This window comes from Macadamia integrifolia, chromosome 10 (genome assembly GCF_013358625.1).
Source record: "Macadamia integrifolia cultivar HAES 741 chromosome 10, SCU_Mint_v3, whole genome shotgun sequence".
In the NCBI taxonomy this organism is placed as follows: domain Eukaryota; kingdom Viridiplantae; phylum Streptophyta; class Magnoliopsida; order Proteales; family Proteaceae; genus Macadamia; species Macadamia integrifolia.
Window position 1 is genome coordinate 5,109,859 of NC_056566.1, and position 12,534 is coordinate 5,122,392.

Genomic DNA, 12,534 nt, shown 5'->3' on the forward strand with positions numbered 1-12,534 from the left:
CATCATCATTCTTCTTTTTCTCTCCTAAATTCTTAAGAAAATATTATTATATTTAGCCATGTATCAGTTCAACTAAATCAGAAAATACCACAAAGTCCATAACTAAACAGATTAACTTCAATGGTATGATTTAGCATCACGGTGAGCACAATAATACTACAAAAACAGCAATCCAAAGTGTGCGATCAGTATGAAACATATATTTGAACATAATAATTAAATGGTACACATACTCAAGCAACAAAGGAAATTTGAGTGCACAAATTAATTTCAAGGTGTGAAGGGGAGGAATTACATGAACATGTGAGTCATATACAAGGAAACCTAATTATTTGAACACTGTTTCTGAAACACAAATGAATCGGTCTTTGTTTACAGTATGTACTGACGCTACTTCAGTTCTGGACTTTGGATTTTTTCCCCTCCAACAACTCACATATAATGACAAATTTCCACATTGTCAAACTGTACATGACTCAGGATCACATAATTCCCCAGTACTAGATAGCATGTTAGATGAAATCTTACATGGTGGCACAATCTGAGGAGTAATTTATGAACCCAGTCACTGGCTTTCAACCCCACGAGAGTGTTCAGAGAGTGAGCTGTTCCATATCTTTTCTGTTTCTCCATGACTTTCCATGCCCAGACATTTTCTCTTCCTGATCATCATATGGGTTTGCTCTAAGACTCGAACTTGCTTCCTCAGTATCAGAAGAGCCTGGCCTTTCAGTTAGAAACTGTTCCCAGAATACATCATTCACACGGCCCTGAGGAGCCGAAGGCCCTTTATTATTAGTTGGAGCATCATTAGAAGAAGGCTTGGGTGCATCATCATTACTGGTACTTCTGTTTTTAGAAGCAACTCTAAGATCAGCTTCATTACCATTGGCACTAGACCTCAACTCTGTGGAAGTACCACTTTCAGGACCTAACTGGGAAATTCTAGAGGAATAATGACTATTCTCCACTTGCAATGCAAAAGAAGCAAGTGTTAGATTTAAATGGCAGGAGATGTGACCATCACCTTCTTCAGTAGAAGTCAAACCATGTGGCAAGCTATGCAGCCTTGAGGTATCATTTTCTCTAACTTGTCTTGACAAAGTTGCATCCTTTTTCAATGCAAAAGATGTCCCAGTGTCCGAAAGGTCAAACGTTTCAGGAGTAAATGAAAGACCCTCCATCATGACATGTGCATCCCTTACATCTCCCTCTGAAGCTCTCCTCTGTGGACTCCCCCCGTCTTCATTGGAGCTCTGTGCACTTGGATAAACCAAGTTACTATCTGAAACAGCTGGTGACAGCTCAAGGTTCAACTTACTAGAGAAATCTTGGTGGAAAATATGCCCGATATCAGGTTTGGGACTATTATGGTTGTCAGCAAGGCTATTATCCAGAACTTCTTGGCAGCAATCAAGATTAGGTAACCTTCTCCTCTTATTTATCGCAGACAAGTCCATGGAGGATCCAGCCATTCGAACAAGATGCTCCACAAAAATTGGATTCTCCATAGCCTTTGCTAAGAAGGTCATCATCCTCATTTGTCTCTGTTCCATACCCTCCACCCTTCTGTCCAAATCTTCCAACTGAACCTTCGTCCCAGATTGCTGCTGTCTGAATCTCCAAAGAGTGCCCTGAAGAGTAGTCTTCTCCCGAGAAAGCTTCTCAATCTCTTCCTCAAGAGCCGCTCTTTCCGCATCCCCTCCAGAACCTTGAGGATGACTGTGGCTATGAATAGGCTTCCTGCGGTATATGTTCTTAAGAAGATGCTTCTGATCCTTCACGAAATCTTCATTGGCAAACTCCCATTTCTCCGGGTCAATCTTCCGGAATCCCTATCAACAAAATAAAGACAAATCACTCATTCTCGATTCAGCTCAAATCATTCAGTCCGATTCCCGAACTCAATTTCCCACAATCAATCATAACTTCAAATAATCAACTTTTAGCCTACACCCATTTGATCTATAACCGATCCCATCATCCTACTTCAACTATGAAGCAAAATTACAATAACAAGATTTCGATAAACGAACAGATCTAGTTCAAACGGTTAAGAGGAGCTGTCAATCGAGGTCGCTAAGTCCATCATACATAAACACAAAACTCTAATTAAAGAAATTGCCCAATTCTCTTCTCTATTGGAATTGAAGTGAATTAATCAGAACCACCCACCTTGATAAACAAATTTCAGAAGCAATCGACGGCATCTAAACGGAAATCGATATATAAGAATAATAAAAAAAAAAGGATAATTATGTGGAGATCTTACGTAAGTGTTGAGCTGCCTGATGAAGCTAGAGAAATTGTTGTGCTTGAAATAGGTGGGGAGAAGACGAGCAGCGAATTCGGGTGGGTTCCAGACAACGAAGCTGTTCTTGTTATCGCTCCATGACACGATTTTATCGGTCGACGAGTCATCGATCATGTCATAGGTCTTCAGAAGGAAAGGAGCTGGACCTCCACTGCCGCCGCCACCACCAGGAGCACCACCACCGGTCTGCCCTCCTTCCATCAAATCTATGAGAATCGGTGAACAGAGATCGTTTTTCTTCCGTTTTCGATGTTTCTCCGCAAATCCAGGCCTTCTAGAAAACTTAATTTGGTTCTCAAGTCTTCCTTTCTGAGACTGAGTTAGGTAAGCAATAGAAGAGAGAGAGAGAGAGAGAAAGAAAGAGAGAGAGAAGAGCAGCGAGGACTTGGAACGACGACTCAGGCCAGAACGTGACGAAAATTTTCTATTCTATGGTTTTTTATCCACTTGTTTGACGGTCTAAAATTAGTTGGTTAGGTAGTCGATGCCACGTGTACGATGGAGAGGCCAGAACGGGGGTATGCAACCAGCAATGTCGAACAGCCCGGCTTGTTTCCGAAACCAACCACTTTCTGGTTCAGTTTACATTCGGACCAACTATCTCAGGCTGGATGGATTAGTGTAACTACCTCATACTAATCGAACCCATCGAGCGGTTTACTCGGGATCTAACCCAAGCGGTTGCTGGCCCAAACAACATTAAACCTGTTTGGACATCAATCATCCATTAAGGACCTTTTACAATGTTCTTGAGTTCGGGTCCAGACTCCAGATGAGTGTGAACTGGCGAAGGATATTCACCAGAAAGAAGCAAAAGCTGGCAAAGGAAATCAATACTGTCATCAGTCTCCAGTAATGTCTCTTTTAGTTCTTCTCTAGAGATATGAGTGGGTGGGCCCACTTAACAAACCAACAAGATGGAAACCATCAATTAATCATCCAAGTGTCCTTTTCTAATTTTTTTCAGATCCTGGTGTCCTTGACCATCTCATACTGATACGAATCTGAACTCCTTCCATTACTTAGCCAAGAGCTTTCTCTTACCTGACAAACACAAAAAAAAAAAAATATACATATATATATATATATTCACATGATAGGGGTATAATTTATTGTAAACAAGGTAGGGGTTAAGGCTCCAGTGTTGAGTTTCAGTCTAATAGGTTCAGTCACATGTCCCCACCTTTTTTTTTTTTTTTTTTCTTAAGGAGAAAAATGTGTTGAGAGGAGGTAGAGAATGAATGTAAGATGCAAAGCAACCCTAATGGCTATGAGTAGCCAATTCCTTAAGGCTTTAGGGAGTTTTACCATTTTGAACACTCTAATTTTATTAGTTATTGTACAGCCACTTCGTTGGAGTAAAGGTGCATCGTAAAGTCATAAACATATACCCAAAAATCCGTATTATTACTGTCAGAATTTGATCTGTGACCCCATGAATGACTTGCAAATCAAGAACTAAAGAAGAGAGACCTAGAGTAGACTTCGAGAGCCAACTCTCTGATGCTTAAATCAAATCGAAGCAACAACAATGAGATGAGATGATTCATTATACACGCTTGAAAATTCAGGATCAAACATGTATAATCACTACAAGAAAATGGGCCAATTGCTATAGTTTTTTGCCATAGGAATTATAGACTGTAGTAACTAGTAACATAATATAACAATACAAAATTACAGTAGTATAAGTGGCCCATTTTGATGCCTGGCCCGCTCCGACAACTTTTGGTGGTGATTCAAATGGAAAAAATTTATGAGTTCTATCATGGTACGGTATGACCCGCCTATCATAGTTTGATGTGTTGTCGTCAGGATACCAAAGAGTAAAAATTTAACACCTTCAACAGTGATTTCGGGGGTTTCTCCAAAATGCCAATGACCCCTCCTCACCTTGTTCCGCTTATTACGAATTTTCCTGAATCCCCATGCTTTCTTGTATGTACTTTACCAAATTCTTCCCCCATTGAGGCTTTAGTAAATGTGTTTCTTATAAATCTCATCTCTTAATCATTCACCACAACATAGTCCTCAGGCAAAGCTTCGAAAGGAAATCTAGACTTAGGTACACTTAGGTTCCTTTCTCACTATGGTGTCAATCCCTCCTCCATTACTGGAGGGGCTCCTCTGTGGCGCGAAAAAGGTGGCAGTGCACATTTGACAGCCTGGAGCACCTTGGGTTATGCGCCCATGTGCTGGGGTCTGTGCCCAGGTGCTCCAAGCCATTAGATGTGTGTTGCCACCCATCTTGTGCCATAGAGGAGCCGGATCCATTATAATCACTCACAACCTCCAAATTTCAAGCCTTGAAGACGAGGAAGCATTCAATTTACCTATTGTTTCATGTAGGACTCTGGGACTTCTTCTCCTAAGCTCAAGTTCAGTGTTGTTGCTCTCCCTATCGGTCCACAATGTAACACTCAAATTAATTACTCCTTTGTTAGAAAATCGCTCTAGTTTTAATAAAATCTCTTTCGGCTTAATCCTCTCTTCACTAGATTTTTTGGTGATCCATTAGTGGCAGAAGTTTGCTATATTGTAGAAATGCAGAATTCTACTCGTAGAATTACCAAAAACAAAGAAGTTGCAAAAATGAACATAACACGACAAAAAGAAGAAGAATATAAAGAGAAAGGGAAAGAGATCAGAATAACACATCCACTACATCGGTATACTATATAATCATGTAACTTCGGTAGAATATTCTCACAAAGAATAATTTCGACTTTCGTTTCTTCATATTCGATAGGCCAAGGAAAGAGAAAAGGCAGCTAACAAGTAGCAGAATATTACAAATCATCAGTTCAGTACCCCAAATGACGTGACTAATATCAAGACCATGTCAAGTGCATCATCTCATTGTTGATCTGGATAACCTCACTTTGAACACCCCCTACACTGATATTGATCAAGTTCGTGTGGATAATGGGACAGGTTTGGCTATAAAATTCTATCAAGACTTCTTTTCAATCCTTTTGACCCCAATCTTTTCACTTAAAGGATGTATTAAATGTAACCCAAATTATAATGAATTTACTCTCTGTCAATAAATATACCTCTGATAACAATGTTATTTGGGAGTTTCATACTACTTGTTGCTATGTGTTAAATTGAGTCTTTATTGATCAGTTTTATGAGTTGGAGGTACACGCCTTATATAGACCTTCAAAGGTGGAAGTGTACTCCAACTCTAATACAAAAGAGACAGTTACAATAGGACTCTGATATCACATGTGACAGTTACAATAGGACTCTGATATCCTAAGAGAGAGACTTCGAATGGGAGTCGATCTCTAGTGTTGCTGTCCAATGAGACTCCTATTTTGTAGGAGAGGTTTTTGAGGTAGAGGAGGACTCTAACTGTGTTGATACACCCCCTCAAGGTGGGAATTTGAATGGTCGAATTCGCGCCTTAACCCGGAGAAAAGTGAACCGTTTTGAACTGAGAGGCTTGGTGAGAATATCAGCTATTTGATCATTTGTGGAAATGAATTACACCTGAAGCTCCCTGGAGGCAACCTTGTCCTGAACAAAATGAAAATCTATTTCAACATGTTTTGTACGGGCATGAAACACAGGATTGACTGAGAGATAAGTGGCACTAATATTGTCACACCAGAGGATTGGCACTATGGGGATAGGAATGCTCAGTTCAGCAAAGAGAGAGAGGAGTCAGGTGAGTTCTATGCAAGCATCAGCACTAGCCTTGTACTTTGATTCAGTAGAAGAGCGTGTAACCGTTTTTTGCTTTTTAGATGCCCAAGAGATTAAATTGGAACCCATGTAGATGGCATAATCATCTGTCGATTTTTTATCAGCACTATCACCAGCCCAGTCAGCATCAGAGAATGCCTGAAGTTGAAGAGAATCAGACCTAGAGATGAACAGCCCTTAGTCTTTTGTACCCTAGAGATAATGGAGGATTCTTTTGACTAGGGTCCAATGGTCCTCCGAGGGAGCATGCATAAACTGGCAGGCCCGATTGACAGAGTAGGTTACATTAGGTCTGGTGAGAGTGATGTATTGGAGAGCACCTACAATGAATCGATACCTTGTGGGATCCGAAAGAATGACACCCCCTGAGGAAGAGGCTGCAAAGGTGGTGGCCATGGGTGTGGTAACAGGTTTACAGTTAGTCATTCTAGCACATTGAAGAAGATCAGAGATGTAACGTGCTTGAGAGAGAAGGACACCACCATGCTGATAGAGAACCTCAACACCAAGGAAGAAACTGATGCGACCAAGGTCTTTGATAAAGAATTATATGGCAAGTTATTGGAGGAGGGAGGTGACATGAGACTGTTGGTTGCCTGTAACCAGAATATCGTCAACATAGACAAGTACATATGTTATGACGGAGCCCTGCATATAAATGAATAGAGATGTGTCAGTTTTGGATCACCAAAAATCAAAGCGAGTCAGAGACTCAGAGAGCCTGTGGAACCAAGCCCCGGGGGCCTTCTTGAGCCCATAAAGAGATTTATGGAGCTTGTAAACATGAGAAGGGTGGAGGGAGTCTTCAAAACCCTGGGGTTGAGCCATGTATACCTCTTCCGACAGAAGTCCATGAAGGAATGCATTGTGAACATCGAGCTGGCGAACATCCCAATTCTTTGAAATGGCCAAGTATAGAACCGCCCTTATGGTCATGGGCTTGATTACTGGACTGAATGTCTCATAATAATCAAGGCCAGGTTGCTGATGAAACCCTTTTGCCACCAATCAAGCCTTATAGCGTTCAAGGGAACCGTCGGCTTTATGCTTGATGTGGTAGACCCACTTGCATCCAATTAAGTTCATGGAATCCCTGTAAGGCGTAAGAGACCAAGTACCATTACGTAATAAAGCATTAAATTCATCAGATATAGCAGAGCACCAGTTGGGGTCTTTGTGAGCCTGGGAGAAGCATGTAGGTTCAGTGGGTTGGTGTGTTGAAATACTGGAGAGGGTCAATAGGTCGGCATAGAGGTCAGTAAGAGCTCTGGTGCGACGAGGAGGTGCGGGGTTCATAGGGTGGGTTGGGGGGGTAGGCCATAGTGTGGTAGGCGTTGGGGGGTGTGGAGGGCGATGGTAGGAATGGTGTGGGGTAGGGAGTAGGGCTGGTTTGGTGGTGTTTTGTTGCCGATAGTAGCAGGTGTCTGTTTGATGGTTGGTGCGGCCACATATTGTGTAGGGATTATGGGTAAAGGCATTGGAGCGCCCAAAACCATGACCATGACCACGGCCTCTTGAGGATGAAGTACCACAACCACCATTGGATTGAGTGGGTGGTCAACGGTTTTGATGAGAAACATGAGCTGAGGCTTCGATTGTAGGATCAATGATGGGGAGACAAGATTGGATCAGAGTCTCATGGCTCATAAGAAGGCCATGCATATCATTATAGGAGATTGGCTCCTTTTATGCCATCATGATGGAGGCGAGGGCCTGGTAGTCAGTTTTGAGAGCACGGAAGACATGGATATTGAAATCTTCTTGAGGTACCGGCTTCCCTGCAGCTACTAGTTCATCAGAGAGGGACTTTGCTCGATGGAGAAACTGAGTGATGGTCTCGTCTGGTTTGTGAACTAGATTTTGAAGGGAGACGTTGAGTGACAGGATCCATGTGGTAGAGGGAGAGCTGAAGGATGCATGTAGGGCATCTCATATTTCCTTACTAGTGGTCCATCCAACTACGAGAGAGAGGGCCTCATCGGAGAGGGAGGCGATGAGAAGACTCATAATGGATGCATCCTGTTCACACTAAGTTTTGGCTTTGACGGGGTCCTGAGGGCAACGGAAGTCACCAATGACATAGTCAAGGAGGCGTTGGCCTGTGTGGTACGGCACAATTTGAGTGCGCCAAAACACATAACTTTTCGAAGTGAGTTTGAGGGAGATAAAGTGATAAGTGCCAAAGAGGGATTGGGGAGGTGGTGGGGCATTGGCCATGGTGGTATTAGGGCTGATCTATGTGGCCATGAGGTGAGGGGTGGGGATGATAGCTGCTATCCAGTTCTTCTTGATGTGTTTTTTTTTTTTGCAAAGAAGAAGGAAGATGTGGGACGTGAGAGAGGGAGTGGAAGCGTGGAAGAGTTTTTTTTTACAAAGAAGAGAGAGGAAAGTGGGTTGGGGAATGGGTGATGAAGAGAGAGAAGAGCGTGGGGAGGAAGGTGTTAGCTCGATGGAGCTTATGTGGCTGTTGATACCATGTTAAATTGAGTCTTTGTTGATCAATTTTATGAGTTGGAGGTACACGTCTTATATAGATCTTCAAAGGTGGAAGTGTACACCAACTCTAATACAAAAGAGATAGTTACAATAGGACTCTGATATCACATGTGACAGTTACAATAGCACTCTAATATCCTAAGAGAGAGACTTCGAATGGGAGTCGATCTCTAGTGTTGTTGTCTAATGAGACTCCTATTTTGTAGGAGAGGTTTTTGAGGTAGAGGAGGACTCTAACTGTGTTGATACTATGTGAAAGATATGTGAAGGAACCTTGCATAGGGATTACCTACTCTGCGGCACAATTAAAGCGTCTCCTGCCTATAGTAGCTCTGTCATCATCTACACCTCCACCAAGTCTCTACATTGGTGAACGTGTGTCTAAGTCGGTCTAGCATGATCTCTTTGACCACCCTGCTTCTCACAGTCTAGATATTGTTCTTTTTCAATCAAGGCTTCCTACCAAATCAGCAGCCACTCCTTCCCTTTGCGTCTCATACCAAATGGGAAAGTCGCACAAGCTCCCATGCACATGGAATAGAACTATTGCAACTGGTCCATTCCAATTAATCCACTCTGATATCTGGGGTCCGGCACCATCTCCCTTGCTTCAAGGCTATCAATCTTATATAAATTTTTTATGATAGCCATTTTTTACTTGGCTCTTTCCACTTGTGCACCGTTCGGATGCTTTATCTTCTTTGATTGCCTTTTATAAGCATATGGCAAATTTTTCAAATGAGATGGTGCCCATGAATACGAATTTTTTATTCATACTTTAAGACTTATGGCATCATCCACCGCTACTCTTGTCTACATATTTTAAAAAAAAATGGACATGCTAAACGCAAACATCGATATATTGTTGAGATAGGGCTCACACTTCTCGCTCGTGCTCATCATCCAATGATTTTTTGGTTTTAGCTTTTGAAACTGCTACATATTTGATTAGTAGGTTGTTTACCCTGGTGTTGCAATCTCGGGCTCCATTCCAAGTCTTATTTGGCATAGTTCCAGATTATATAACGCTATACACATATGGGTGCTTCTACTACCCTTGGTTGTGCCCTTATAATCAGCATAAATTACAATTCTCTTTTGAAACTTTTGCCTATTTGATTAATAGGTTGTCTACCCTGGTGTTGCAATTCGGTCTCCATTCCAAGTTTTATTTGGCGTAGTTCTAGATAATATGATGCCACACACATATGGGTGTGCCTGCGACCTTAGTTATGCCCTTATAATCAACATAAATTGCAATTCTGATCCACACAAAGTATATTCATTGGCTACAACAGTTTTCACAAAGGTACAAATGTTTCAACCCCTTACTAGGCGCACCTAAGTATCTCGTCGCATTCTATTTGATGAGAACATCATTCCTTCCACTACCACTCCATCCCAACCACAACTAAATGCCATCTAATCAGCCACCATCATTGATAGTAGCTCTATCTTCCCATATATCGAACACCACCACTACACCTTCATCCCCACCACCTATGTCTACCGCTTATACAATGGACCCCACTCCCTCCATGCATCCCATGGCGACTAAACTCAAAGAAAGTATCACCCGGCCCACCTGCAACCTTAACCTCCATGCCACCAAACACCCATTATCATACTCTCATTTAGCCCTCCCAACCACGACTAATGAACCAACATTATATATTGTGGCCAGTAAGGGTGCAATGTTGTGTGCCGCTATGAGTGAAGAATTGATGTTCTCATGCACAATGGAACTTGGACCCTTGTTTCCCCTCGGCCATCTATGAACCTTGTGGGTAATAAGTGGGTTTTTCATATCAAACGCCACTTTGATGGCACATTTGCTCACTATAAAACTCACCTTATCGCTAAGGGCATCCATCAACGTGAAGGCACCGATTGCTTTGACACTTTCAGCCCTATTGTCAAGCCTACTACAATACGTACCATTTTCTCTATTGAAATATCTAAAGGCTGACTTTAACTTAACTTGTCGTCCAAAATGCCTTCCTCCACGGTGCTTTGGAAGAAGTCTTTATGACCCAGCCTCAGGGTTTTGTTGATCTAACTTTTCCGCACCATGTCTGTCATCTCAAATGGGCCATATATGGTTTGAAACAAGCCCCCGCCGCTTGATCTCACAGGCTTGGTGCCTTTCTCAAATCTCTTGGTTTCAAGGCCTCCTCTTCTGATATGGCCTTATATATGCGTGTTAGGATTTAAAATGTGAACGCAAGCGTATGGATCAGTGTAGCTACGGGTCAAACACAGGGAGAACAATCACTTTATTTTTTTGCTTCTTTTAATAATGCGAAAGTGAACCGATTAATAATGGTTGTGATCTAATTCTAACTACCGTCCTAAACATATATATCTAAAATAATGTCCTAACCATTCGTCATCTAAGAATTTAAATACACAAGTCAAGCAATTAAAATTAAATAAATAAATAACTAAAAATAAATACCCCACACAATTAAAAAATAATAAAGAAAAAAAATACTGAAATAAAAAAAAAAGTAAAAAAAAAAGTGGATAAAGCTAGAGAGAGGCTCATAAGTAGGTTTATCTACTTAGCCCGAGGGATGCATCATAATATGAGCTTCCCTACTTGACCAGAGAGTCACTCTTACAAGGTTTACTCTACTTGGCTTTAGGGAAAGGGAGACAATTAAAATAAAAACAATAAAATGATAGTTCTATGGCTAGGAGGGGCAAAACCAACACATACACTAGCCATAAACCTTGGGGGAAAGGGAAAGCAATAATGTACTGACTGAAATTAAAATCCTAAATAAAGAAAGAAAGGGTAGTCAGAAGAGTGAATGAGAGGGGGGGAGAGAAGACTATTGAAGAAGTCTACCTACCTGAATCAATGCTTGAACTTGAAAGCTTGGGTGATTTGAGATACTGCCAATCCTAAAAACCAGATCTGGAATGAACCAAATCTGAAATTTCTAGGCCTGGAGAAAACAAATCTTGAAAAAAAAAATTCTCCACGGCTCGTGATGTTGTCACCTAGATCTAAGCCTAGAACTATAACTTTAAAAATAACAACTCAATTGCATAAATCATAAACATAAAAGGCTGAATAAAAATAAAAGAGTGTTTGCATTAGTTGAAATAAAAAGCTATTACAAAAGTGATTAAAACAAAAATAAAGAAGAACTAAAACTAAAGAGAGTAAGAGAGAGAGAGAGAGAGAGAGAGAGAGAGAGCAACTAAAAAAAACCCTTAGAAGAATAATGAAGTGTCTCCCCTTCTCTTACATGAGTTGTATTTATAGGGAATTGGGAGGTAGGGTAACAAATTTCTCTTTCTTAAAAAGGAAAAAACCATAATTGGTAGGTGAGATCTTTTGAGACCAAAAGTATTAAGGTGGAGGAGAGAGAAGAGAGAAATAAACTTGGAGAAATTTCTTATAATTTTTTTGCTTCTTTTCTTTCCTTTTTTTTATTTATTTTTTTTCTTTTTTTTTTTCCCTCTCTTCAAATCTTGTGCATAACCCTTGTTGGCCGATTTTTTTTCTTTCCCTTAAACGATTTTTCTTATTGCTTTGTGTGATTTGGACAATCTTTTGGGGATGATGTGGAGGAGAGAGAAGATTTGGACAAGATTTAGTTCTCCATTTTTTACGATTTTCTTTCTTGCTTTGTGTGATTTGGATAATCTTCTGAGGATAATGTGGAGGAGAGAAGATTTAGACAAGATTTATTTCTCCATTTTTTTTTCTTTTTTTTTTCTCTTCTTGCATAAGAAACCTCTCCCACAATATTCGAACTTGAGACCTCCTGGTGAGCAAGGAAATTTCGCACACCATAGCTCACCAACTACACTAGGTAGTTGTTGTTGGAGAGATATGATGTTCGATAATGCTTAAAGCCTTTAAAATACAAAACCTGCAAAAAGATAATAAAACCCAAGGTAGTTCTATTCTAAATATGTAAAATGCATGTTTTACTACTCTAGATTTCAGACATAAATGTGCTCATCAGAATCCCCCCACACTTAGACTTTGC

General features: G+C 40.9%; 1 protein-coding gene across 1 annotated transcript; it reads right to left on the bottom strand.

Moving 5' to 3' along the window:
• Window positions 1-237: 237 nt before the first annotated feature.
• On the bottom strand, window positions 238-2,736 carry LOC122091773 (heat stress transcription factor A-5). The gene is made up of 2 exons (XM_042661903.1): window positions 2,273-2,736; window positions 238-1,835 (listed from the first exon to the last, which is right to left on the bottom strand). Exons 1-2 carry the CDS (start codon window positions 2,513-2,515, stop codon window positions 594-596), a joined length of 1,485 nt encoding a protein of 494 aa, XP_042517837.1. The 5' UTR covers window positions 2,516-2,736; the 3' UTR covers window positions 238-593.
• Between the last annotated feature and the right edge of the window lie 9,798 nt (window positions 2,737-12,534).